Consider the following 25831-nt stretch of genomic DNA (forward strand, 5'->3'; position numbering starts at 1 on the left):
AAGAATACACAAACGAGATTTTAAAGGCGATGAAGTCTTCAGTGTAGCCAGAGAACCTGCAATGGAGGAGTGGATCAAATTGCCTATCAGCTTTTCAGCCTCGGAAACACTGGAAGGAGGACTTAATCACAACGATCCTCTTTTGGTCACGATGGCCATCGCACACCCCGAATGCGAGGGTGAGGAAGTAAAAAAAAAGCGCTACCATGGGAAATGCCCAAAATTCTAATTGATGGTGGCAGCTCTGTGGAGATATTGTTTTACGAAACATTCAAACAAATGGACCTTAAAGACGAGTTCCTCATACCATCTACATACAACATATTTGGCTTTAACGGGTCATCTACTCGCCCAAGAGGGGAGATAACACTGGAGATCCGAGTGGGAAGAATCCTTACCCTAACCACATTCTGCGTGGTAGACGTGCTGTCACCCTACACAGCCATTATCGGACGATCTTCGATACATGGAATCAAAGGAGTGGCCTCCACTTATCATCAAAGGATAAGATTCCCAACACCTGACGGAGTGGCAGAAATCATTGGAGACTCTGGCGAGGCAAAGTACTGCTACAAGATGGATGTGCAAAACGGCGTGAACAAAATGAATTCCCCAAAGGCACAAGCAAGGAGAGCTAGAAGCATCAATAGCCCAATCGAGACCCATGACCACATAGCAATAAGCGATGTACCAGCACACTCGCCTGGCACCCCAGCCTCGTGCAACACCGCAGCTTCGGAGCCGGTTGCACGACTCTTATAGAAATCACAGGACCTTCCCAAGGAGGGAGAAGTCAGACCTCATACTCACACTGAGATCGAGGGTAGTCCCAAGAACAAAGCAGCCTACACCGGCACCCAAAACATCTTGAAGAATTCCTTCTACAGCATCTCACAGAAGTTTGCTGACATGAGTATTGCGCCTAAAAGTGCCTTACTATCTTTCATAGATTGTTGCTCAGGTTACAACCACCGCATTAGCAAGGCTAGCATGCAGACGTACCCTGAACGAACAAAGACACCCATCCCAGATGACTCTGCACTAAACCCCTGGCCACTCATCAAAAAGGTGACAACGGCTCCTAAGCCCAATCAGACAAGGGGAAAACAGCCCATTGACGGAAATGTTTCCTTCACAAGTTGGGCTACAGATAAAATCCCAACTGACACTACAAACTAATGAGAAGCATTAGCAGACTCCTGACATCACACGACCCATGAAGGTTGATGTTCAGCAAGTTCATATTTGAGGCAAGGTCTATGAGCCCCTATTTATAAGAAGGTTATGAGACCTCCCTCGAAATGTACTAATGGTTTACACCCTCTTTTGAAATTAATAAAACTACTCTTTTTGACTATTACTTGTCTACATTTTGAATTTATGTTCAAATTTATATTCTAGGTCATAATATTTATTTTCTTATTTTTTCCTATCTATTTTACATACATTTAAGACTAGTCATATCACATTTGCATTTCTAACCACTAGTGGAAAATGGGTATTTAGCAACCCACATCAGAGACCCTCATTGACTGTAGTTAGATCGTTGACCAAAGATAGCCGTCTCTGGTTTGGTAAAAACACGGAAAAAATCCGAGAACTTAATAAGCTGTCTCTGAATTAGAAATTTTATTTACTATTTTGCCATAATGGAACTACCGGTTCGACGACCCTCAGCCAGCGATTTAAATCTGGTAGTTTCTGAGCCTATATATATCTCGTTATCTTTCTCTCTCTTCACTTCGTTCACTTCAGCCAAACCCTATAATCGCAGCAGAAAACGCCTTCTCTATGAACACCACCATGAACCAGAGTCCACCATGAATTTGTACATCTGAAAATATAGTAGATACTCGATAAACCTTCCACATCAATGAATCTTGTGAAGTTAGGGTTTGATTTTTCAAACAACATCAGGTACAGTTAGGTTTCAATTCAAGTTCTGTTTATTTTATTTTCTTATAACTTTATTTGTTGATTTGGTTGATTCTATTCACTGGGTTTTAATCGTTTTTCAATTATTAGTTGATTTCAGGTTGATTTCTCAATTTGGTGCGGTTATTAGGGATTCATTTTGCAAACTTCACAGGTACAAAATTTAAGTTATAATTTTTTTTTTATTTTCTTTTTGTTGATTTGGTTGATTCTCTTCATTGGGTTTTAATCTTTTTTTGATTATTTGTTGATTTCAGGTTGATTTCTCAATTTGGTGCGGTTATTAGGGTTTGATTTTACAAATTTCATCAGGTACAACATTTGAGTTTTAATTTTTTTTTTCTTTTCTTTCAACTTGATTTTCTTTTTGGTTGGCTGTCTTCATTGGGTTTTAACCATTATTTGTATTTGTTTGATTTCAGGTATTTGTTGTTTGATTTCAGTCATACATCTAACTTATAGGAACATCTTCATCAGGTAAAAGTTTTATCTGATTTTGGTATTTGGGTGGTGTTAGTTGTTTTTATGATACTGAAGTTGGGGTTTGCTTGTTTAGATTTAGTCTACTGATCATATAATAGGGTCTAGGTAATGAAGTAATATGTTTAATTTTAATTGATTTTGTCTCAATTCATGTGAAAGGATTTTTGGTTTGGTGATGTTAATGTACAAGCACGTTCTGTTTTCTTCGAAGAAATTTTTTTTTGGTTGATGTCAAATGTAACGGGATTTATGTTCTAACAACATGATAGTTATAAAATGAATACTTCAGTGGTTGTACGTATATTAGTATTTGATTATGTATGATGTTATTCTTAGTTCCAATATGACTTAGAATGATGATTTTTAATCCAAGTTGACTAGGTTTCTGTGTTACTTTGTTAATCTTTCAAAGTAATTTTCTTGTAGACAAGTATATGATATGAGGAGAGGTCGGATTGGGGGTGTCCTCGTGTTAGCTTTGGTATCTTTGATCCTTAATTCATCTTTGATCTGACTTTGTAATATATTTTTACAGGGTACTGCAGGAGTTGCCATAGCTAGTCTTTTGGGAGTCTCATGTATGCTTATAACAGAGCACAAGTATACTTTCAACAGAGAATGTTTGTATGTAGCTTTACTATCTTCAATATGTTGTAATCAAATGCTCTTTCTTGCCTAAGTACATTCGGTTTTGGTTTCAGGGATGGGTCACGATTCTAGAGTTTTGGTTCATAAAAGTAGGAAGCAGGCACAAAAGTATTACAGATTATACAAGTACTGATACATTGTTGATGTGTGGTTTTCTTGTCATTACTTTTGTGTTGTTAGAACCGTCTTTTGACAAGAAAATGCATCTTATAGCATTTTGTGTTTTTCTCTTTCCTTCAAACACTAATTTCTACTTACCCTGTTTTAGTTACAGTACTTATGCAAATATTTTAACTTCATTGTATTCTGGTTGTGTAGGAACCAAGAACTGTTACACAAATTGTCTGAGAAACTGCTGCTGTCATGTAAGAGTTTACTCAATCTGCGTAAGAAATTATTCAGAAACCTACTCAACTTCGTTAACTATTGGAGTTTTAAGTCAATTTAGATTTGAAGTTTGAAATCGCATAGAGCAATTGCTCTAATGGATTACAGTATTTTTACTAGCATAATGTATTTTTATGGTCTTATGGTTAATTGCGAATTTTTTTTACAAGCATCACGTGGATCCAAGCCTTGCTAAGTTGTTTAAGTTTTCCTCTCATTGTAGGTATACTGATGATATGGAGCTTGAAGATGCTGCTCACACGGCTATTTTGACTCTGAAAGAAGGGTATTATTTTACTTATTTTTGTATATTTAGTCTAGGCAAGAAACTTGCATTTACTTGGTGAGTGCACCTGATTATTCACATGTTTACTCTACGACCCTATCTGTATGCTTTGACTAAGTATCTTTTGCCTGGCTCTGCATCTAGAGAAAGTGTACGGTGTAACATGAGTTCATCTAAAGCTGCTCTAAATAGTGACACTAGGGAAATTGTTTTCTTATTAGCTAACTAGGACTTGCGTATTGTTCTGAACTCACGGATTCATATTGCAGTTTGAAAAAAAAAAACTTGTCAATTACTAGATAGATAAATTTTTTTGTTTACTTCTTCGTAGGTGCTTGGAACTGATGATAGGGGCTTTACTACAAATGAGAATGAAGCTCCGTCAATTTTGACAACTGTTGGAGATGATGAGTATTGGAGTGGATAAGCTCAGGTAAGGTTTCATTATATTTCTTCTTACATGTCTCTTCTAGTAGATTCCATATTTGTTATGTTAGATCTTTTACTTTCGTTTTAATTTCATTTTCTACAATTGGTTATCTTTCCAAGGGAACGAGAAATGGGGATACATGTACGTGAATCTTAAAGGCATTGTATAGTCAGAACCTTGACAACTAGGTACTTATTTGGGTTAAATAGCATGCTGAATCTTACCTCACACGTGACCTAGATTAGGTTATGGTTATGTTTGTAGTTTAAAGTTATGGTTGAGTCACAGAGAATTTGTATGTATGGAAATGATGCAGGAAATAAGTTTTTAGTACTGTTAATGATGAGGTTGTTGAATCTGGTGGTAGTAGTTCAGGGAAATTGAGATAGCATCTATGGGTGGATTGGAAAGTAAGCTGAGTTTATGATTGTATATTACAATGAGTTTTGCTTGGATTGTATAAGTTGTTCAAGTGATGTGAATTATAGTTGTGGTCTTGATTAGTCTGGTAGAATGAAAATGATTATGGTTTGATCCCTGCAATTAATGAGCCAATTGTTATCTACATGACCTATATGTCAAAATACCTCACACATGTGCTTTCAGCTACTACCCATTGCTAGAATGTCTGTCAAATTACCTCACACTATTGTACATGACCTATATCTAGTAACTTATTTTGTTCTACCGTGTATTATGAACTGAACGAAGTCATTGTACTGTTGATTTGATTTACAGGAAGTCGCATGTGAACCAAGGACACAACACATGGATGCTCTGCTTGATATCATTTGTGAAGGATTGGCTAATTAAGTTCATTGTCATAGGAGGAGCTGAATTATCATTTTGTTTTTTCATCAGTTGTCTATTAGTTTATCATGTTGTTGTCAGAACTTAGTTATCTTGGACATGTATTCTCTGAACTCAGTAGTTCATCTTTTTTGTGTAGTTTTACACCCAATGGATAAAATAAATGAATGTTAAAATTCTCCGTTTGATTATAAATTTCAGTTAACTTTGAAGTTGCACTTGAATATTAGTTAAATTTGAGTTGCATTTGAATTTCAATTAAATTTGAGGTTGCATTTGAATTTCAGTTTGATTTGACTTGACTATCTTTTGACTTAACTTGACTTGACTGTTTGACTTAACTTGACTGTTTGACTAAAATGCCAGTAAGATTAATTCAGATTCAGCCATTCAGACATTTCAGCTGATCTGAATCTGTATTTTTTTTATATTATAATTCAAATCTACGACCAGTATTGCGGGTCAACATCTAGTTACTGTAAGAAACGGTCTCTGTTCAGAAACCCATGCAATAAGGGTCGTGCAATTAAAAACGCTTTATAAACGACCCATTCAGAGATCCCTAGAACAGGTCATTTAACTCGTATATATGACGTGTCCTGGCGGTCGCCGAATTGCTGTTTTCCACTAGTGAACATTCACATCAAATAAATGAAATCATTATGGCATGGTGCTGGCCACACCCCATTCTACAAAAGAATATGGGGGATACAATCCTCCGTTACCTTCGACGGACTAGACCCAAGGTAACATCGTCACGATCATGATATTGGACGATACCCTGTTTCAACAGGACATACTCATTCTTGAAAACACGCTCCAACAGCTAACTCAAAAGAGCAAAAGCTCAACAGCGAGCTCTAAGCAAAAACAAACGAAGGCTAAACGAAAGTTGCTATAACCTCGGTCCAAACAGTGTAAGAGATAGCATAACCAATTAAGGAATTGATCACTCCTCGGATATGTAGTATAGTGGTAAGTATTCCCGCTCGTCACGCGGGTGACCCGGGTTCGATCCCCGGCAGCGGCGCCAAAAATTGATGTAGTTTTTAAGTGGTAGTAAAGTTCGTTCAAATCAGACTTGATAAGATTGGGTTCTAAACTTAAAATAAAAATAGAAAATATATATACAAAAGGTTTGTCACAATGTCGAGAGAGACTGAGACTCAGGATTCCACCAAATTCCATTCATGTGATTCAAATAATAATTCCAATCAATTATAGATCAAATATTAAAAATATGGACTCTTATTCTTTGCCAAAAAGTAGATTCTTGAAAAGTAATGATTGTAAATCAAAAGCATGATGTATCAAAAATACATATACCAAGCATACACCATCAAACGAAATCACACCCATTCAATAAAAATCATAAATCAATTAAAAATCAATGCAAATAGTCATAAAAGAATTATTAGAAGTACCACATGCGTGAAATAAGGATTCCTACGTCATCCCAGTGTTGGGGTTTAGCTCCTCATATTAATCACTTGCTCAAAATACATGTTTATAGACCAAAAGTTTATTAAAAGAGTGAAAAGAATAAAAACAGTGAATCTGAGACGCACAAAAAGCGTCCAGAGAAGAACGATAGAAAATAAGTGTGTTTGTTGCTGTTGTTTTAAGACTGACAGGCGTTTTTCCGTGTCACAGTTGAAGAACGACTGTCTGTGGGAGTCTGTTCTTCGTGTTCTTCAGGATCTCCGTGTAGCAGCAGAAGAGACGGGCCTCCTGTAATCTCTGATTCTCGCCTCCTGAGATCTCCTCTCGACCCCAAACTCTCCGTACTTCTTCTAGGGGACCTAAGCATCCTATTTATACACAAAAGGGTCATTGAATCTTTCCCAAATCGCATCAAAATTCCCTTTTTCCTTTCTTGGCAGTCACGGCAATAATCGCTTCCCAAATTTGTTTTACGCGTTTCTGAGCTTTCCCACTTATCTCAAACTCTTCCTTGGATATATATGTATCTTTGGAAAGAGTTTACTTGCCTTTAATCTCCTTGAATAACAGATTTTGAACCCATGAAGCCGTGTTTCCTTATTTGACTTTGATTCCAATTCCCGGCTATTCTAGCCCAAGTTGATCGGTCCAATTGCTTCTAATGAACTTGTTAAGTCATATCAAGTCCAGCCCAATCAATTTCCGGTGTTGAATCTCTTTAAAACTACCCAAAGCTTCACGTCCAAAGTCTACATACGTGAGGTATCTTTTCCCGCCAAATCTTTTTGATTCAAATCGTGAAGAAGGTGGGTGTCCCCCTATCCTGTGCTGTTCTCCCTTTAGCAGTTGCCTGGAAATAGGCCACCCCTTAGTAATTAGGTTACCCCTTATCCAAAATCGAGGGTCTGTATAGTGATTTTTCTGGGACATTTTCCGCACTTTTTTTGGGGTTCCTCCGGGGTATTTCTGGGGCGCTTCCGGTACTCTATCAACGGAGGTCCAAACGCCGCATTCTCAGCCAATTTCGCCGCAAAACCTTATTCTTCTAAAAACACCTACAAATAAATAAAATAACCAAATAAGTATAGAATCGAGCACTAACACTATATATAATTGAGATATATTAGACACATAAATGCGTCTATCAGATATGTTACCCAAAGTTGGACCAGCAGAGTGCAATCAAAACTATTTCATAAGCCTAAGCATTATAAAGCATCATACAAAACAAAAAGATGGCAGTCGCCATACAACAATGTTAAATACCAATTAGCAAAAAAGTTAAAGCGCCTCCCACATACGAGGACTTACCACAAAAACAACAATGTTATGCCTCCCACAACTGAGGACTTTCCAACAAAAGACGAAAATGTTTCCGAAAAGGAGCAAGTAAACCAACCAATTTATGTCCAAACATAAGAAGCCAAAAGAAAGAAGCCAAGAGCAAGAAAGGAGCAAATTCAGTCCTGTCCATCGCCTGGAGCCTCTTGCTCAACCTCTTCCTCGCCCTCGAAGATAGCATCATCCTGTACGGGCTCGGGCACGGACTCGGAAACTGGCGGAGGGACATCGATGTTCGCAGCAGCAACTCGTTGACGTTCTCGGAGGACATCAGCCTTGCATGCCTTTGTTATCGTAACCTTGTACTTCGCATGAAGATTGGCCAGGCTCTCAACTTTCTTAGCATGAACGACAGCCAATTCTTCTTCATGGCTATTCACCAATTCATCAAGCTCCTGATCAAGGTTACGCCTAGCCGATCTCTCCTCCTCCATTTGCTTCTCCACCTCAGCCTTTTGTTTGCAAATCTATGCAACACAAAAGCAAAGACGATTAGCCCACAAAGCATATTTAGCATAACACAATGCACAACTTAACATGCAAATAACCTTCGATTTCATGCAAAACGGTGGCTAAGTTATGTTCTAAACGGGACTTCTCGGTATCTATAGCAATAAGCCTCGCTTCGTAAGGAGTCACATCCGCCTTGCCTTGAGGACAAGATAACATATTCCTATCACGCTCCTTCTTCAAAGCGATATAATATTGCTTGAGACGTCTCAATGTCTCCTTGTCTTTCTCCGCCTGTAATATGATAGGCCTATGATCGCACTGCCAGTTAATAAGCTAATCCTTCTGAGATTGAAGTATCTTGATATCATCTGAATGCTTCACGGCTATCTTGTTGGCCTTGTCCAGCAAATGGCGTAGCTCCACAATACGATTCCGATGAACATCAACATCTTTTTGCAACAACACCTTTTCTTTCTCTAAGGAGTCAATCTTACACTGATGCGAACTCACATCAAGTCCAAGCTCACTACGGTCTCTACCATGCTTACGACGAGCATCTTCTAACTGCTCCTCCAATCTCTTAACCATCACTACCAATATAGGGACTCATTCAGAAGTCTAAACCCTACCATTGAGATGCAATACTAAGCAGAAAAGAGGTAGATAAATACCTTCCAAATCCTTCTTATCTTGGCGAAACACCGATGCTTCATCCCTAGCCAGTTGCAGTCCAGTACAAAGCAATTGAGCCTCATGTTCAGCGGCTTTGGCCCTCTTTCCAGTAACACGAGCTTTGGCGAGCAGGCCAATTCTAAGATTGTTGCTCTAAACAGAACACCCGACACTACTAGTCAAGACTGGGACAGAACGAAAAAATAATAAAAGTACGCCAAGGAGCAAAAGCTTTTAATCACATACCGATAATACAAGCTGCTGCTATGCAGCCCTATCCAAGGAATCCAGGATGCGATCCTGCTCCTCTTCGCTCAGTAGAGAATACTTCTCCGAGCATATCATATCCATGGACTCGGAGCCTCCACTGAAAAGACGCACATGAGGAATGTTGGACGGACCCGCAGAGGTAGAAGGAAACCCACTAGCAAAGTTACTTGGTACGCTCGGAGTAACAAAATTGCTCGGACCCAAACTTTGACCACCCCCTGCTCCCTCGCCACCAACAATAGCACTCGCCTGGGGCAGACTCATCTCCGATCCAAAAGCAGCGTCAGGATCGATCGGATCAGCCAACAGAGCTTGGTTCAGGTCATATAAGAACGAATCATTAACATCTAACACTTCATCCTCACCAAACAAGGCATCAATATCCACTTCCATTGCATTCTCAAGTGCACTAGCATTTGATGTCCCGGCACCATCAGTCAACCTCCTCCTCTGCCAACAACATAACAAACCTCGGCCGCTAAGGCAAAAAACAGGGACAAGGTATATATATACACGTCAAAATACAAGACAAGTATTTCTTACCTTAGCATCCTCGCCAGCCCGAGCAGAATGAGACAACCGCCTACGAGGGACGTTCCATTTGATCTCCCAGGGCCTATAAGCAGGCATCTCAGGAATGCAAGGAAGAACGTTACCAAGATCATCCCAACCATAAATATAAGGAACCTTAACTCATATAGGAGCAATAGGCCACTTAGGGTCGTGGGTCTTACGAAGCGTGCGGTTAGTAGAAAACTTCGGATCCAAATCGGACAAGTACGTTAGATCTCGAGCGCTCTTCCGAGATCTAGAGATCCCAACCCTAAAACCATCATAGGTGTCGGACTGATGACACCAGTAGTTCTCCACAAAGGTTTCAGGAGTGTATAAACCCTTTTGGCTAGGATCAAACCTGTTCAACTCGTGCCGAGTAACTTTTCCTTGGCTTCGGCTATTACACTCTCGGGCGATCCTATAGAAGTTACCATTTGGTTGATTGATGACTCGCTGAGGATCAAGCAGGCGCAGTACCTCGTAGTGGAAAGTTTTCAACGGAAAGTATAGGGTAAGACGAAGATCGGCGTCAAGTTGGCCCACTGAGACAATGATCTCATCGGGCCCACAGGGGTTCGCCGCCAGAAGATCCCTTGAGAGAACGCCATGTTGCTTCTCGTTAGTAGCATATGAAATCTCGAATCGTTGAAGATGGTTTCTAACCCTCCCCGATTCAAGAAACTCATCATCAGACTGACCGGCAAAACGCTCAGAATTAGGAGTTCTCTTCGGAGTTTTCCGGGACTGATGAAAACAAACAAAACCAGAAGAAAATAAGTTTAAACGGCTAACAAAAAAAATAAAAACCGACACTAACAAACGTATACTGGCAAGAACTGCCGGTAAAAATGACGGAAAAGCCTCACAGCCGGAGAAAAAGCAGGAGTTATCAGTCAAAAATAACAAAGATAACTTTAAAGCCCAAAAAGGGAAAGAAAACAATGATAAGAATCATTGATACCAACAGAATCGTATGATTACAGAAGAATTGATGGCAACCATCGGAGAAAGCAAAAAGAGATATAAAATCGGAGGGACCATACCGTCTTGAAGTTCGATATGGAGAGTTCCTTCCAGACACCGTGAGTCTCTTTATGGGAGACAAGAAATTAAGGAGAAATAACAACAGAAAAAGAAGAGAAAGAATGAAAAAATTCTAAACTCTGAAAAGAGATATTAACGGCAACATTCTCTCCTCCCAATAGATTTTATAAGAAACCGAAGGAGCACCAACCGGCGCCTCAAGTCCAAATGGGTAAAAGCGCATTAAAGATGCAGACATGGCGGAAAAGGTGCGACGGTTACCAAGTTTTCTTCCCATCATTCCCTTGGAAAGTTGCAAAGAAAAGGAGCAAAATGTGTGGGTAAAATACCCGATGGCCACGTGTTAACATCTTAAGGGATGAACATCAGATGAGGGGATAAGGTAGGAGCATCGAATCATCCTCCAAAAGGTAGTTTTGTCTCATTCGAGGCAACTGCACCAACGCCACATGAATGACGCGTGTAGATAAAGGTCTGATTTTCTCATACGGTCAAGTCTAAAAAGCAAGACCGCATATAATTAAGGATAAGAACAGAGATGTGGGTAGTTCCGCATCGTGATGAGAAACTTGGCGATCCATACTACGACCCAGAGGCGATAGGGCACCAGCTTCTCCACAAAAGGCCAGCACGATCCAGAAGACGGCGAGACAACTCGGAGGGATAACCCAACAAGCCATCGCAAGGAGCAGTATGGATGTCAGTCCGAGGAAACCAGAGTGAGGAAAGACGGCTCACCAAGTTTGGGCGACCACACCACCACGAGTTTAGTTAGCCTATAAATACCAGTCCATGTACCAGGATATGGACAACTTATGTAACATTTTAGATGGTCTTTCTACAGAGAATTCCTGAGAGAGATCTAGATAGAGAGAAAGTGAGAAATCTAGAAGAGATCTGTAACACTTTCAAGGGTAAGACTTTATAATCAATAAGAAAACATCTTCTTCTCCGTGGACGTAGGTCTTCATGGCTGAACCACGTTATATGCTTGTGTTCATCTTTACTTTTCATGCTATTTAAATCTTGTTCATCTTTGTTCTTGTATGTTTAAGTAGTTTTTAGTCTTTATTTTCACTTGGGTGTAGTAGTCAGAAAAGATGCAACTATAAGAGTCATGCTACCGGCTCCGAGGCTACAGTGTTGCACGAGGTTGGGGTGCCAGGCAAGTGTGCTGGTACATCGCTAATTGCCATGTAGTCATGGGTCTCGGCTGGGCTATTGATGCCTATAGATCTCCTTGCTTGTGCCTTTGGGGAATTCATTTTTTTCTCGTCGTTATGCACATCCTCTTGTAGCAGTACTTTGCCTCTCCAGAGTCTCCAATGATTTCTGCCACTCCGTCGGGTGTTGGGAATCTTAGCCTTTGATGATAAGTGGAGGCAACTCCTTTGATTCCATGTATCGAAGATCGTCCGATAATGGCTGTGTAGGGTGACAACACGTCTACCACGCAGAATGTGGTTAGGGTAAGGATTCTTCCCACTCGGATCTCTAGTGTTATCTCCCCTCTTGGGAGAGTAGATGACCCGTTAAAGCCAAATATGTTGTATTTAGATGGTATGAGGCACTCGTCTTTAAGGCCCATTTGTTTGAATGTTTCGTAAAACAATATCTCCACAGAGCTGCCACCATCAATTAGAATTTTGGGCATTGCCCATGGTAACGCTTTGTTTTGTACTTCCTCACCCTCGCATTCGGGGAGTGTGATGGCCATCGTGACCACAAGAGGACCGTTGTGATTAAGTCCTCCTTCCAGTGTTTCCGAGGCTGAAAAGCTGATAGGAAATTTCATCCACTCCTCCATTGGAGGTTCTCTGGATACACTAAAAATTTCATCGCCTTTAAAATATCGTTTGTGTATTCTTCCAGAAATGTTTCCTTCTCGCACAGGGGAGGTAATCGCCGAGTGCGAGATGGTGTTGCAGCCCAAGTACTGCGCCGCGCGAGGGATCTCCACACGATGTATTGGTGCCCAAGTTGTTGGTGGAGTTGTTGGTTGCACCACATATTCCTGCAGATTTCCTTCATTGACCATGTCTTGCAATTCCTTCTTTAGGTCTCTACATGAATCCGTCGTGTGGTTGTGGAATTGATAGAATTCACAGATGTCAGACCGATTTTTAGTTTGTTCTGGTTGCTGACCTCCATTCCATGGGTAGGTAATTATGTGGTGTCCGTCGATCTTCTTGAGGATCTCTGAGATTGGTGTGTTTAGCTTCGTATAGACAGGGTCTATAAACTTCCCCTTATTTTGCTGGGTCTAATCTCTTCCTTTACATCCTCCAGTCCGATGTTTATCGAACTGGGTTGGCCCACCATTGAATCGTCATGCTCCTTGGGCTGGAAGGTTCTGTGGTTCTACCATGTTGGCTCCTCTGTTGGTTCCTTTCACCATTATTTTCATAAGTTCCGTCTTGGAGTTCCTACAAGGCAACATAGTCTTCTTGGATTACTCTTAGTTTACCCAAATTCTTTGGCATGCCCTCATGCATACAGACAAAGAGTAGGTCCGTCTTTCTAAGCCTGTTTTTAAAGCCCAAGATTGGATAGTCTTCGGGGACCTTCCAAATCTCGGCGCATAGCTTCCTCCATTGTGTGACTAAGGAATGGAGTGACTCGTTTGGCCCTCTCGAGATTGGAACAACGCGTCAACTTTAGGTCGGATTCGACTGTTGTGAATGTACATGTCTAGAAATAGCTCGGATAGATGGTCAAATGACTGAACTGATCCCTTGGGGCAGATTGTTGTACCATAATAGGGCTTCATCTTTTAGGCTAGCAGGAAAAAACTTGCACAACACCACATATAATGGTCCCATTGGGTGAGTGTCATGCGATAAGTCCTTAAGTGCTCAATTGCGTCTCTTTTTCCAGTGAATAGGGATGCAAATGTTGGCAAAGAGCATTTTCTTGGAAATGACAATCTCAGTAGATTTTCAGAAAAGGGTGATTGTCCCGCTTCTCGCAAGACTACTGCTAGCTTATGGTTCTCCGGTTTTTCCTGTTTTTTCTCTACACATTGCCTCGATCCGGTTGACTCGTGCTTGGAGCTCGTCGTCGCTTCGCCTCATCTCGACCCTCTTTCTTCTTCCCACAGCTCTCTCGGGTGTGAAAGAGGGTTCGACCTCGAGTCATCATCTGACTGCTCAGCGTATGGCACAATCTTGGAACGAGTTGACCTCGATTCCCCCCCTCGTCTAGGGTTGATAGCTGCGAGGTTCTCGAACTCACAGTTAGTTTTTTCTTCGTTGATTCGTCCTTTATCTCTCCGATGTTTAGGATCAACGTCTGATGAACCTTCGGAGGGACTTCCCTCGCGATCGATTATACCTCCCTTTGGGGAAGCGATCTGATGTCTCCTCGTTAGAGGTGTCTGGGATATCAATTCGCTCATCATCTTGCAAATGTTCAAGGGGGCTTTCTTCCTCCGGAATTTCCTCAATAGTAGCGAGTGGCACCTTCTTCTTGGACTTATGTCTTAGCCTGCGGTTCCTCCGCTCTAACTTCTTGTTTATCCTTTCGAGTTTCACCATTCTTTCATCCCGAGCCTCTTGAGCTTTCATGATGGTTGTTATAGCAATATTAGCTTTGGCGAGGTCAGGAGGATTATTCTTCTTGGCCTCGGAGCTGGATACTCGCCTTGGCAAGTGGTTCAACCCTCCTGGTTGAGTAAGATGGATATCATTATTCTTCTCGAAGGGGTTTCCTTCGCCTTCGGAACTAGAACTGTCAATCAGTCCTTCCCGATATCGGTCATCGGGTTGTCCCTCGCCTAGGACCAGAGCTTCTGCTTGCTCTATATCGTCGAGTCCTTCTGTTTGGGCTCCACCATTTTCACCTTGGCTCGTACGAGCAAATCGTCTCGTAACCATTACCTTCCCTGCATCATATGCAATAATACTTAATTTGTCTTTTCTCTAAAAAAGTGGGACCCTAAGTTTGCAGGTCACGTGCAATTACTAAGCGATAGTTCAGACTTTGCAGTAAATTTTTGGAAATATATGAAAATGTCAAAACATTCCTTTCTAGCGTGAGGTATTGATGACGGAAAAACAGTCCTTCGATCATTCCACAACAATCCTTCGTTACAAATCGTGAAGACGATGTAGGGGAGGATATCGTTGATGATGATGTAGGGGTGGATATCGCTGAAGACTTCATTGAAGATGACATCGTGACAAGGGAGAATGAAGATGAGGATTTTTCCAAGGAAGAAGACTGGAGAACTCAGATTCACCTCTACCTCAAAGAAGGTAAGTTGCCTACATACCTGAATCAAGCCAGGAAAATACAATCGAAGGAAGGAAGGTACGACCTTCGGGATGAAATTTTATACAAGAAATCTTTCCTCGGACCATTGTTGCGTTGATTATCAAGACAGGAAGGACATCATATCTTGAAAGAAATCCACTATGGGGACGAAGGAAACCATAGTGGGATGAGGTCACTGGAAGATAAAGCGAAAATTTAGGGGTATTACTGGCCACAGATAATACGAGATGCAGCAAGGATGTCCAGAATATGTGAAGAATGCCAGCGGTTTGCTAAGAAGATCCATGCTCCTGCAACAAAGCTAAATTTCGTAGATAGCCTGATGGACACATTTATGTGTCTAATATGATCTCAATTGTATATATTGTTAGTGCTCGATTTCGTATTTATTACGGCTTTTTATGTCTTTGTAGGTGTTGTTGGAGAAATAAGATTTTGCGGGAAAATTGGCTCGAAAAGTGGTATTTGCGCTCGTGGGAGAAAATTACTATTCAGACTCACATTTTAGATAAGGGGCACCTTAATTACTAAGGGACACCCACTTACTATTTAAACCCCAGGGCACCCCAATGCTAAAGACACCCTTGCTTTGGTTATTGTCACTCCACCCCTAACTTTCATACGCACGGAAAATGGCGGGAATTTGTTTGGTTTCTGCGTGAACTTCTGAAGTTGGACTCGACCAAGATTATTGTGATATTTCTTTATGAGAATGATATGGTACTACCCTGGTTCATCAAAACAGGGACGGTAGTAGGTTAAGATTCGTAAAAAAAGAAGTTTATCGCTATTACAGGGAAGAAGCAAGCTACGGGATTTTGGAGTTAGTTACAGAAGTTACGTGACAGAAAAGGGAAAGAATATCTTCCCTGCGATTCGAGTATATCTTGAAGAGTTTGGTTTAAATCAAAAATATGCTCACTTTGGAGATAAAACAGGGAGAGGAATTGTTTACGGGAACTTGGTTGAATATTTGGAAAGTACGGACAAGGGATAGAATAGACTCCGTTCGATCATATCCTATACTGGTAAGATTTTACAACTATAGAGATTCCAGGGACGTTGGATTATACTCAGAAGAGGCGTGAAGAAACTATAACTTCGATGACTTGCCGTGGAGGAAAGGAGAAGAGATTTTCTGGATTTATTGGCCTGTGGTGTATAAATAGATTGCTGGAAGTCGAACAAGGGAATGGAGAGTTGGGGGTACACTGCAGAGCTAAGAATCAGGTTGTAGGAGATATTGCAACAGCACCAGGAAGAAGACTAAGCTGAAGAACATAAGGCTGTAAAGGACAGTCGTTTCTTAGGGTCTTAAATTCAGAATCCTGTAACAGTCTATTAATAACAATTATCTTCAGTTTGCAACAATTTCTGTAACAGTTGACTCTGTAACAATTATATCTGTTACGGATTCGTTGTAATACTATTTTTCTTCAATAAAACACCTTTTGAGCCATGCTTATATCTTTGGATCGTGTTTTCACCATGAAGAGCTAAACCCCAACGCTGGGATGACGGAGGAAGCCTAAAATCATACGTGGGTAATTATATTTAATTCTTATATGACTTTTGCACTAATTAAAATTGATTTCTGATTTTGATTAATTAGTTGTCATCTCGTTTGATGGGTCATGCTTGCTTAGATGTTTTGATGTCCCATGCTTAGAAATTACAACTAATATTTTGAGAATCTGCCTTGGCAAAAATAAGAGTCCATGTCTTTATCTATTGAGCTATAAATGTTAAAAGAATTAATGTTTGAACCTTATGTTATGAGTTTGGTGGAATCCTGAGTCTTAGTACTTCTCGATATTTGTGACAATCCTTGAATATATTTTCTTTTATTAAGTCTAAAATCGATCTCTACAAGTCTTTGAACGAACTTTTACTACCACTTTACAACATCAATTTAAAATTACATCACAGCCCATGGCCATTATCCAAATAGGGAAAAAACGTCATTAAACCACTGATCGAAGGGTCAGGGAAAAGACGATTCTTAATTGTATCAACGGACTACTTTAGCAAATGGGTAAAGGCCAATTCCCTAGCAAGAATCGGCGACTCAGACGTGTTCACTTTTATCTTCCAAAACATCATCTGCAGGTTCGGAATCCCTGCAGAAATTGTCTCCGATAACGGCAAACAACTACATGGAAAGAACATATATATGTTATTTGATACCTTCAAAATCAGTAAAATATAAGTCGACCCCCATTTATCCTCAAAGCAACGTCCAATCCGAAGACACAAATAAGACTATGGCGCTTATCCTTAAGAAGTGGCTAGATGAACACAAGGGTCGATGGTGTGAACAGCTACACAACGTATTATGGGCATACAGAGCAACTCGGAGGTTCTCCACAGGGGAATCTCCGTTCCTTCTCACTTATGGAACTGAAGCAGTCATCCCAACAGAAATCATCATGCCAACCACAAAAACTGAAGCATGGGAAAAAACCCTCACAATGGGCATGATGCTAGAAAGGCTCGATGACTTGGAAGAAAGAAGCGAGACGACACTACAGAGGATGGAAAACTACCAAGGAAGATTGGAAAGGGAATATAAAAAGAAAGTTAAGCTTAGATACTTTGTAGAAGGACAGTATGTGCTTCGAACCATACCCCAATACCAGCGAGAAAAAATGTGGTGTAAGCTAGCACCAACATGGGGCACGCCATTTGTTATACAGGACATCGTAGGGAATGGGTCTTACTACCTGCGAAACCTAAAAGGAGAGGTCCTCAGACACCCGTGGAATGCAAAGTATCTCAAGGCATACTATCCATAAGGCAGCGCAGTTCTGCATCTGCGCGAAAAGTACCAGAAGAAGAAGGCAGCGTACCCGCTTGACATGTTTCTATTTCTGGAAGAGGAGTAGCAGAGCTTAACCTATCAATCAAACGAACAAGTTTTTTGCAAAATATTCATTAGGGAAAGTAATCACATACATTCTCTCAGTACTCCCCTATCAGCGTCTATAAAGTGTAGGACCATGGGGAAGACGTCCAACAGAAAGAGATACCTAACCAATTGCAAGGAAGCGATTCAGCGGAATGGGTGCATGTAAATATTTCAACAACACACCACATTTACGGGAACGCTGCCCCGACCCCCACCGTCTGGGAATCCTATGGCCAGGGATTAGCCAGTGGGGTGACAGGTCTCAAGACGATCACGAATGTGCATACCTTCGACATCGCAATCAAACACTTTGTCATTTATTACATTAAAGTCATTTAATTCATTAACTCAATTGCTAAAACAATAACTGAACTAATAATGCAGGTAAAATACAGATTGTACATATCCAAATAAACGATGATCTATTCCATGAAGGTTGATTACAAGTTCGGCAAAACAAACAAGAAATGCAAAATACATCAAGAAAAGGCATGAAGCCAAGTAATAAACAAAGATCAACTTTCTATAACAAACAAGGGAATCTACTTTCCTTTGGATGATTCAACGTGATCAGTTGGATTTTTCTTCTGCGACGAAGGCACGCTTCCGCCCGAAGAAGGACCCGAAGAGTAAGTTAATGGCTCAGGTATAGGGCGGCGAGGGTAATTCTTGACGATGCTATGTTCTGCCTGAAGATCATGCTCGATCCTGGTTAAAGTTTTATTGATCTCTTTGGTAAGCTGGAAACGATCCTTATAGGCAATTATGGTTTTCTTCAGTTCAGCCTGTGATAACAGAGATGACAGTCGAGTTACTTCTTTTCCCGCCTCCTTTGCCGCTTCATCCTGAGACCCTGCAAAACCCTTGTAATACGTGGTCTGGATCTCCTGCTGCATTAAGGAAGATTGAGCCTTTTCAGGTTTTTCATTTGCAGCGAGAAGCTTTCCCTCGAGCTCTGTAAAGAAAAAGGATAACACAAGGGGTTAGAAGGCTGGAACTATAGAACTACACACGACCAGATAAATGTATACCTTCGACTCTAGTCGAAGCTATCTCATACTCATTAATTACAGCATCCCGAGCTTCGTCGATAAATACATACTCCTATGAAATTTTCTTATAATTCAACTGAAGAGTAGTAAGAGCAAACTGACACTCATCCAACTCTACCTGTTTCATGGAGTCTAAATGACGAATAAGATCAACTTTATTATTTATGTTTTCTATACCCTCAGAAAGCTTGTACATATTAACTTCAAGATCCTTCTCATAATCCACTAACCGAGCAACATGAGCCCGAGAAGCGGTCAAAGAATTACTAAGGGCAAAATCCTCAGCTATGGCATCATCTCTCTCACGAACAAGTCGTTGTATATAGTCCTGGACTTTAGGATCGTGGGAGGATCGAGCTTGATGCAACTCTTCTTCCAAGCCTGCTACCTTAGCTTCCAAGCGAGAAATATTCTCATGGGCCTCACGAAGATTTTCTCGAGTCCACAATAAAGCACCGTTAAATAAGCAGCGGTCAGAGTTATATTTATTCTGCATATCGACCATATGTTCCCGCCTTTCTCGATGTCGCGCTGCCAATTCGTTATGTTCATCAGCTCGGGCGTTCCACTTCTCAGCTTCACCTTTAATCTTCATTACTAATTCCTGAATTCGAGAAACTTGACGAGTCCTTTCACTTCTAAGCCATGTTAACTCTCTGACATCACCCACTGAAGATAGGGTGGGGAGACTCAGACAGCACACTATGAGCACGAAAGAGAGAGACTGAGGGGAAGATAAGAAAAGAAAACGAACCTTTTGAAGACGAAACATTGTTACCGGCCTTCTCCAACTCACTACGAACCAAAGCAAGTTCAACACAAAGCTTCTCCTTTTTGGCTCCAAGCTTCTCTTTTCCTTTCAACCGATTATTTAGTTCAAGTATCTCTTTATCTTTAGCAGAGATAACAGCCTCGGCGGAGGACACTTCTTCTTCCCTATGACAAAGCTTGGCTTCCAACTTGAGGGATTTCTCCTTAAAAAACTGATACATAGTGTGGTTACAATGTTCGCTCCTCATCATCTGTGCTTCAAATAGATAGATGATAGTTATAAAAAAAATTACAACAGTACACCATGTAATCTATTAGCGATTTATAAGGAATTACGATGACTTACCTCAAGCATCCGCTGCTGAGGGAAACCATACTGATACCCATCAGCAATGGCCATCATATCAGCAACGACATGGGGGGATCAACCAGAAGGATAGTAGAACTAGGCCTCAAATCCTTGTCCCACACTTCCGCGACTCTCCTTCAGAGGATAGTTGCATCATCTGACGAGTGAAAGCATCAGAATTCTTCTCACCAGGAACTATTGGAGCTGGATTGGGCACGAACATCAAGTTTTTCTTCATTAACCAGTGGAGGATGGCATCGTCACCATCATGCATTAAGGATTGTGGAAAATCCTCCAAGGGAGATTCAACAGAAGCCTCATTAACAACAACATTTTTCCCAGCGTCAGAATTTTTCTTAGCTTCAGACTTATTCCTAGCCTCTGCTTCCTTATCAGCAAGGGCGTCTGCGTCCTCGCCATGAAAACTATCTTCCGCTTCAACATTCTTCTCACCAGCGATCTTACTAAGAACATCCCTCATTGTTTGGGGAAAGCAGAGAAAACTCTGAAGCAAGCCCCATAACAACGTTCATATCAATTGGCTCACCCTCGGAATAGATCTTTCCAAAGGAGAACTCCTGACATACGACAGGAATAAATGATGGAGGACCAACGTCTTCGTTCATTGGTTAATTAGAAGAAGTAAAACCGACGCCACCACCGGGGGCAGCTTTTGTTTCTACAACTCCACTACCTCCAGGGGCAGTTTCTTTTTCCACATTTCCACCATCGCTAGGGGCAATCTTCTCTTCAGCAACACCATCACCAATATTCCCGCCATCCTCGTGATTATGAGGTGAAGTATCAGTACGTTCCTCATCATCAGTGAGTTCTTCTTCTTTCTCGATGAACTCTTCGTTCACAGGGCTGTTCACCTCGTCATGAATCTTTGTTTCATTAGCGGCAACGGTAGAAGATTGAAGTGGTCCAATTTTCTTCTTCTTGGTCACCTAGAAATATGACATGGAATTATTACGAAGGTTATTTCCCACTTACTTTGATTAAAAAATTAAACCAACAAGAAAAAGGGCAAATATACGGTGTAACAAGAAGCCATACCTTGCCAGCAGCCGTACTCTTTGAAGGAAGAGTAACATCAGAACTTTCTTCTTCGTCCACATCAACGACATCGAAGGCATACTCAAAATTCATTCCTTCAAAATTCAACTGCCAAGGGAAGAAATTACCATAACGAGTCGGGGCACTCTCACGATCTTGACTATCAGCGGTAGGGCGCCATCCATGTGGACCAGGAACTCAGCCATAAGCCGAAGGACCAACAATCTCAATAACAGTGTCATGCCACTCATAATCGTGATCACGTTTTATCCTCTGACGAGCAGGAAAAATCTTCCGTTAAGAAGTCCCTTCGGTACCAGGAACATACTTCATCTTTGAATCACTCACTTCGCTTAAAAGATGAATCTCACCACGAGGAGAAGCAATGGTTCGTAGGCCAACTCTCCATGTCTTACGGTTCCTACCAATAACATAATCTCCGAAAAAATTATTGAAATTCTCAGAAGTATACCAGTCTCTCTCAGCAGGATTAGGAACGTAGCATGTCATATCGTTTCTCCTTTACGCCGAAGATAGCACTCCTTAATTGCACGATGGTAGTTCACAGTCGTCTGCACCACCGAGCGATAATGGGTGTGAGGAGTGGAAACCTCACGACGAGCCAAGACATCGTAGTAGAAAGATTCACCAGACTTATATAAAGGCAACATGAGTCCAGCTTCGAAGGATCCCACCGTAGTTAACAAGTGAAATTCATCGTATTGATAATTCAAAATCAGATCATAAGTAAGATCATCATCGGTAACATAGAACCTAACTTCAAGAGCTTCGAGTTCATGCTTCGCCTTGAACGCTGCAAGATCTACGCGCTTGAAAGTAACCTTCTTTTTACCAACTGTGAAGCTTCGTATAACTAGGGCAGTGTCCGGATCATCAGCAGGATCCCACGAAGGTCTCTTTGGGGGACTCATATCCGAGGCTTTCCTTTTAGTAGGAAGATTCTTTGATAGATCATCCTTCGATGCGCCACCTTTAGTAGTTTTTCCTCTCATAAGAACAGCAGGAGGTGGAGCTATAGGCTTCTGTAGGGGCACCGTAGGTGGGGCAACAGAACGAAGAGGTTGTGCATTCAGCGGCTCATCACGAGGAGTCGAAGGGGTCTACGTATTCGTCGGAAAAACACGTTGAGAATCAGTAGGACGATTAACAGCGTACCTGGAACCCTGAGGACCCTTCGTTTGATCCCCTCTCTTGACAGATGAAGTTCTTGGACCAGAAGTAGATGAAGTCCTCTGGGCACGAGGATCAAACTGCGAAGGCCTAGACGAACCACCCTTCGGGGGAGATATATCAGGACTTATATGTGGGGGAGACCTATAAGGGCTTAGTGGCGGAGTTTGATAGGGAAACCGCTGACGATCCGCCATATCCACGAAGGGGCATAGAAAAAAGATAAATATCCAAACATAGAAGCAGATAAAGATCATAAAATGAGAATTTGTTAAAACTTTTACGAGTTCGTCAGAAATATCATCCAAAAACCCTAGAAATCTGCAAAAGTAAAGAACCCTAATTTGTTTGAGGACATTAAACCATCTAATGGGAATCCATATTCGTTCTTCATCACAAAACCAAGAACACAACAACAGAAGCTTAACAATCAATCAACATAAAAAATAAAGATAATTTCATACCTATATCAAAATCTTTATGAGTAGAAGCGAAGACGATCAGTAAGAAGATGATGAACAACGACAACAGCCAACCTCTGAAGATCCTAAGAAATTCTATCCTAAGTAACACTAGCAGAAGTTATGAGAAAGAAAACAAGAAGGGAGAATTTTCGAACTGACAAGAGAATGAAGAGGGAATGAAATTTATTCCAATAACCTCATCTCTCTTATTTATAACCCAAACGATATAACTACCCCGTGTTTCAAGGAGGAGTTAATACTGAAAATGGGAATCGTGCCCTAAAGATAAGGAGGAGTTAATGAAGAGAGTGGGTTTGACTGTGAAGACAGTTTTCCCCAAATTTTGACCATTAATTCAAACCTTGGAGAAAAGGGGCAAATTGTATACACGTAAATCATCACTCGCCACGTGTCCGGGGAATTACACGTGGAGAGAACAAAACTTGGAACATCAAGACACGTATCAACACCCAAGTAGCATCTGTCATCAGCATATGTTCATCATCGAAATGATTCGATGGCTATGAATCATGGAGCACTTAAAGGACGAGATACCGTGAAGCACTGATGAACACCCAAGGATTCACTTTATTCCATCTCGAGAAGGATCTAATATCAACGGCGAGGGATAATCTAACTGACATGGATGTGATGGGATCCGCAGACATCTGTCCGGCGTGTGCAGACAGCCCAACCACCCGCATTTAACACTCTAGACATAGGGTACGTGTCAACCAACCCGTGGAGGAGAAAGAGGTGACGCGTCGTCGGAAGGCATAACCGCTGGGGGTATCGGTTGAAGACGAGACACCATCGGATCAGCACAAAGAACAAGAAGATAAGGTGGCAGTCGACCTTAGCAGTGGACCCCATGTATTATCCCTATAAATACCCCTCTTCATTAAGACAGAAGGGGTCGACCAGTTTTGAGTAACTAGAGAAGAGTATAGGAAAGAGAAATAGGAAGCGTAAGTATGAATCATACTTCCCCTATAGCATTGTTGTTCACTTAAAAGTCATTCGACTATCTTTGTAACCCCTCAATACGTAGTGAAACACCAACCTCGTGGACTAGGCCTTAGTGTTGAACCACGTAAAATAACTGTCTTATTTACATTTCGGTACCTTACTTTCTGTTATTATGATTATGCTTTTTGATATATGCATCGTAATTGTGTGGAATGGCGGAATCAATCCCTCCCGACTAGACAATGACGAGTCAGAAGACTCTGAGTTGATGAGCCATTGCGTTTTGTACCATTTCACATATATTTATTTCTTATAACGCTTTATTTACGAATGCAAATATTGTTTGTGAACACGTGGATGCCATCGTAATTTACGTGTTCACAATATTACACGAAAATTCCAACATAATTTGGATCACATGTTACCAAAAACGTAGTGCTCATACTAAATAGTTCTTTCGTAAGCAAGATCTCCCAATAAAATTAGTTTTTATGGAACACTTTGAAGGAGTTGCAGTTAATAACCATTGAGTTTTGATGTTTTTTAGAAGAAAAAACAAACGTTGGAGAAGTCTTGGAAACTTAACTAGCAGAAGAAATCGCTCGACGTGCCTAATATATTAATGTTTTTTCTTTTCTTACGAAAGAATATCTCAAGATGGAGATGACAAGAATAATCGTAATGATAGCTAAAAATGATAATTGTTAGGGGGAAAACTGATTTTGTTACAGGCAAAGCTAATTATGGGGTGGATATAAAAATGCTGACATGAAATATGGTGATGATCTACCAGACTTGAAGGCTCCAGCAAGCAACACTAGGATGTGGAGGATTCACGTTTAGCAAAAAACTTGGCGAATTTTGTGAGATAACAGATACACCCACAGAACCTACGTCCAATGTGCAATATGAAAACAAAAACAGTAGTCATCGTATATATGCTTAAAGCCTTCCCAATTAGAAAGTATACATCTGACTGTTATTAATGATCACGCTTTCCAGATTTTAACTTTGTAAAACTCTAGACTGGTAGTATGAGAGATACGCCTCTCCTTCTTCTTCCTCTTGGCAGACTTCATTTCAATCAAATATTATAGCAGCTGCTTCTGACATTAGCATTTTCGTGATTACATGCCTAAAATTAAACCCCTTCATTAAATCTCTGGAGAAAAGATTACAAAAATCAGTTGTTTACCACCCAAATGTGAACAAAGCCATTCTTCCATCGTTGAATTTGCAAAAACATATATTATTCATCCCGCTTTCTTGTGTTTCGGTTTTCTACAATATGAATAAGGATAACATTCATGGTGGAAGAACCCTGCATATGATTTTTGAAAAAGAAAAAAACTTATAAATCAAACATAAATGGAGTTTTCTGCCGTGCATCTGGTTTTGAAATTTTCTCATCTTCTAAATGGTTGTTTACTCTCTCCGACAGACAACTTGGGGGCATTGGAAGAACTAATCGAAAAATCTCCATTCGTTTGTTCTTTCATTACAGAAAAAAGTTGGAAATCGCAATCTGGTGTTAGGGTTTTCTTTCCATGACGTCGGTTAGGGTTTTTGAAGCTTTTCACTCCACTTCAGAGGGCTTCAAAATGTTGATTGTTAACTGCTGAAGATGACACATTTGGTTAGTAAATTGGTTTCAAGTTTTATTACTTTACTTATTATTAGTTTATTATTTGATCCCTAATCAAATAAAGTATGAAGTTTTATGATTGTGTTGCTCACAAACATTTTGTGAGCCTCAAGTGTCTGTAAAAATGTCAACCACCTTTTTATTTGGTTTCAGTAGGTTAAAAAACAAATTTGGATATCTTTATTAACATTCAAACATGACTAAGGAATGAGGACTTAGAAATCTGGTGGCGTGTGTCCTGTGACTGTGAGCTAATTATCAAAGACATCCAGTCAGTGCAAACAAACTTGAAAGATTGGATAACGAACTAAGTAGCTCACCAGTAAATCTAATGTAAGCTATGCTGAAGATTTGGAGATTAGGTAGAGTAATTCCACTGTCAGGCCTATAG

The 25831-nt window shown here is 40.7% G+C and overlaps 2 protein-coding genes across 2 annotated transcripts; one reads left to right on the top strand and one right to left on the bottom strand.

Annotated features, from left to right (window-relative positions):
- Positions 1–213: 213 nt before the first annotated feature.
- LOC113328045 lies at positions 214–762 on the top strand. The gene has a single exon (XM_026575138.1). It carries the CDS (start codon positions 214–216, stop codon positions 760–762), a length of 549 nt encoding a protein of 182 aa, XP_026430923.1.
- Positions 763–18482: 17720 nt separating this feature from the next.
- On the bottom strand, positions 18483–20163 carry LOC113328046 (myosin heavy chain, embryonic smooth muscle isoform-like). The gene is made up of 5 exons (XM_026575139.1): positions 20110–20163; positions 19747–20014; positions 19111–19661; positions 18972–19044; positions 18483–18895 (listed from the first exon to the last, which is right to left on the bottom strand). The coding sequence occupies exons 1-5, from the start codon at positions 20161–20163 to the stop codon at positions 18483–18485; spliced, it is 1359 nt and encodes a 452-aa protein (XP_026430924.1).
- Between the last annotated feature and the right edge of the window lie 5668 nt (positions 20164–25831).

This window comes from Papaver somniferum, unplaced genomic scaffold, assembly GCF_003573695.1.
Source record: "Papaver somniferum cultivar HN1 unplaced genomic scaffold, ASM357369v1 unplaced-scaffold_107, whole genome shotgun sequence".
Classification (NCBI taxonomy): domain Eukaryota; kingdom Viridiplantae; phylum Streptophyta; class Magnoliopsida; order Ranunculales; family Papaveraceae; genus Papaver; species Papaver somniferum.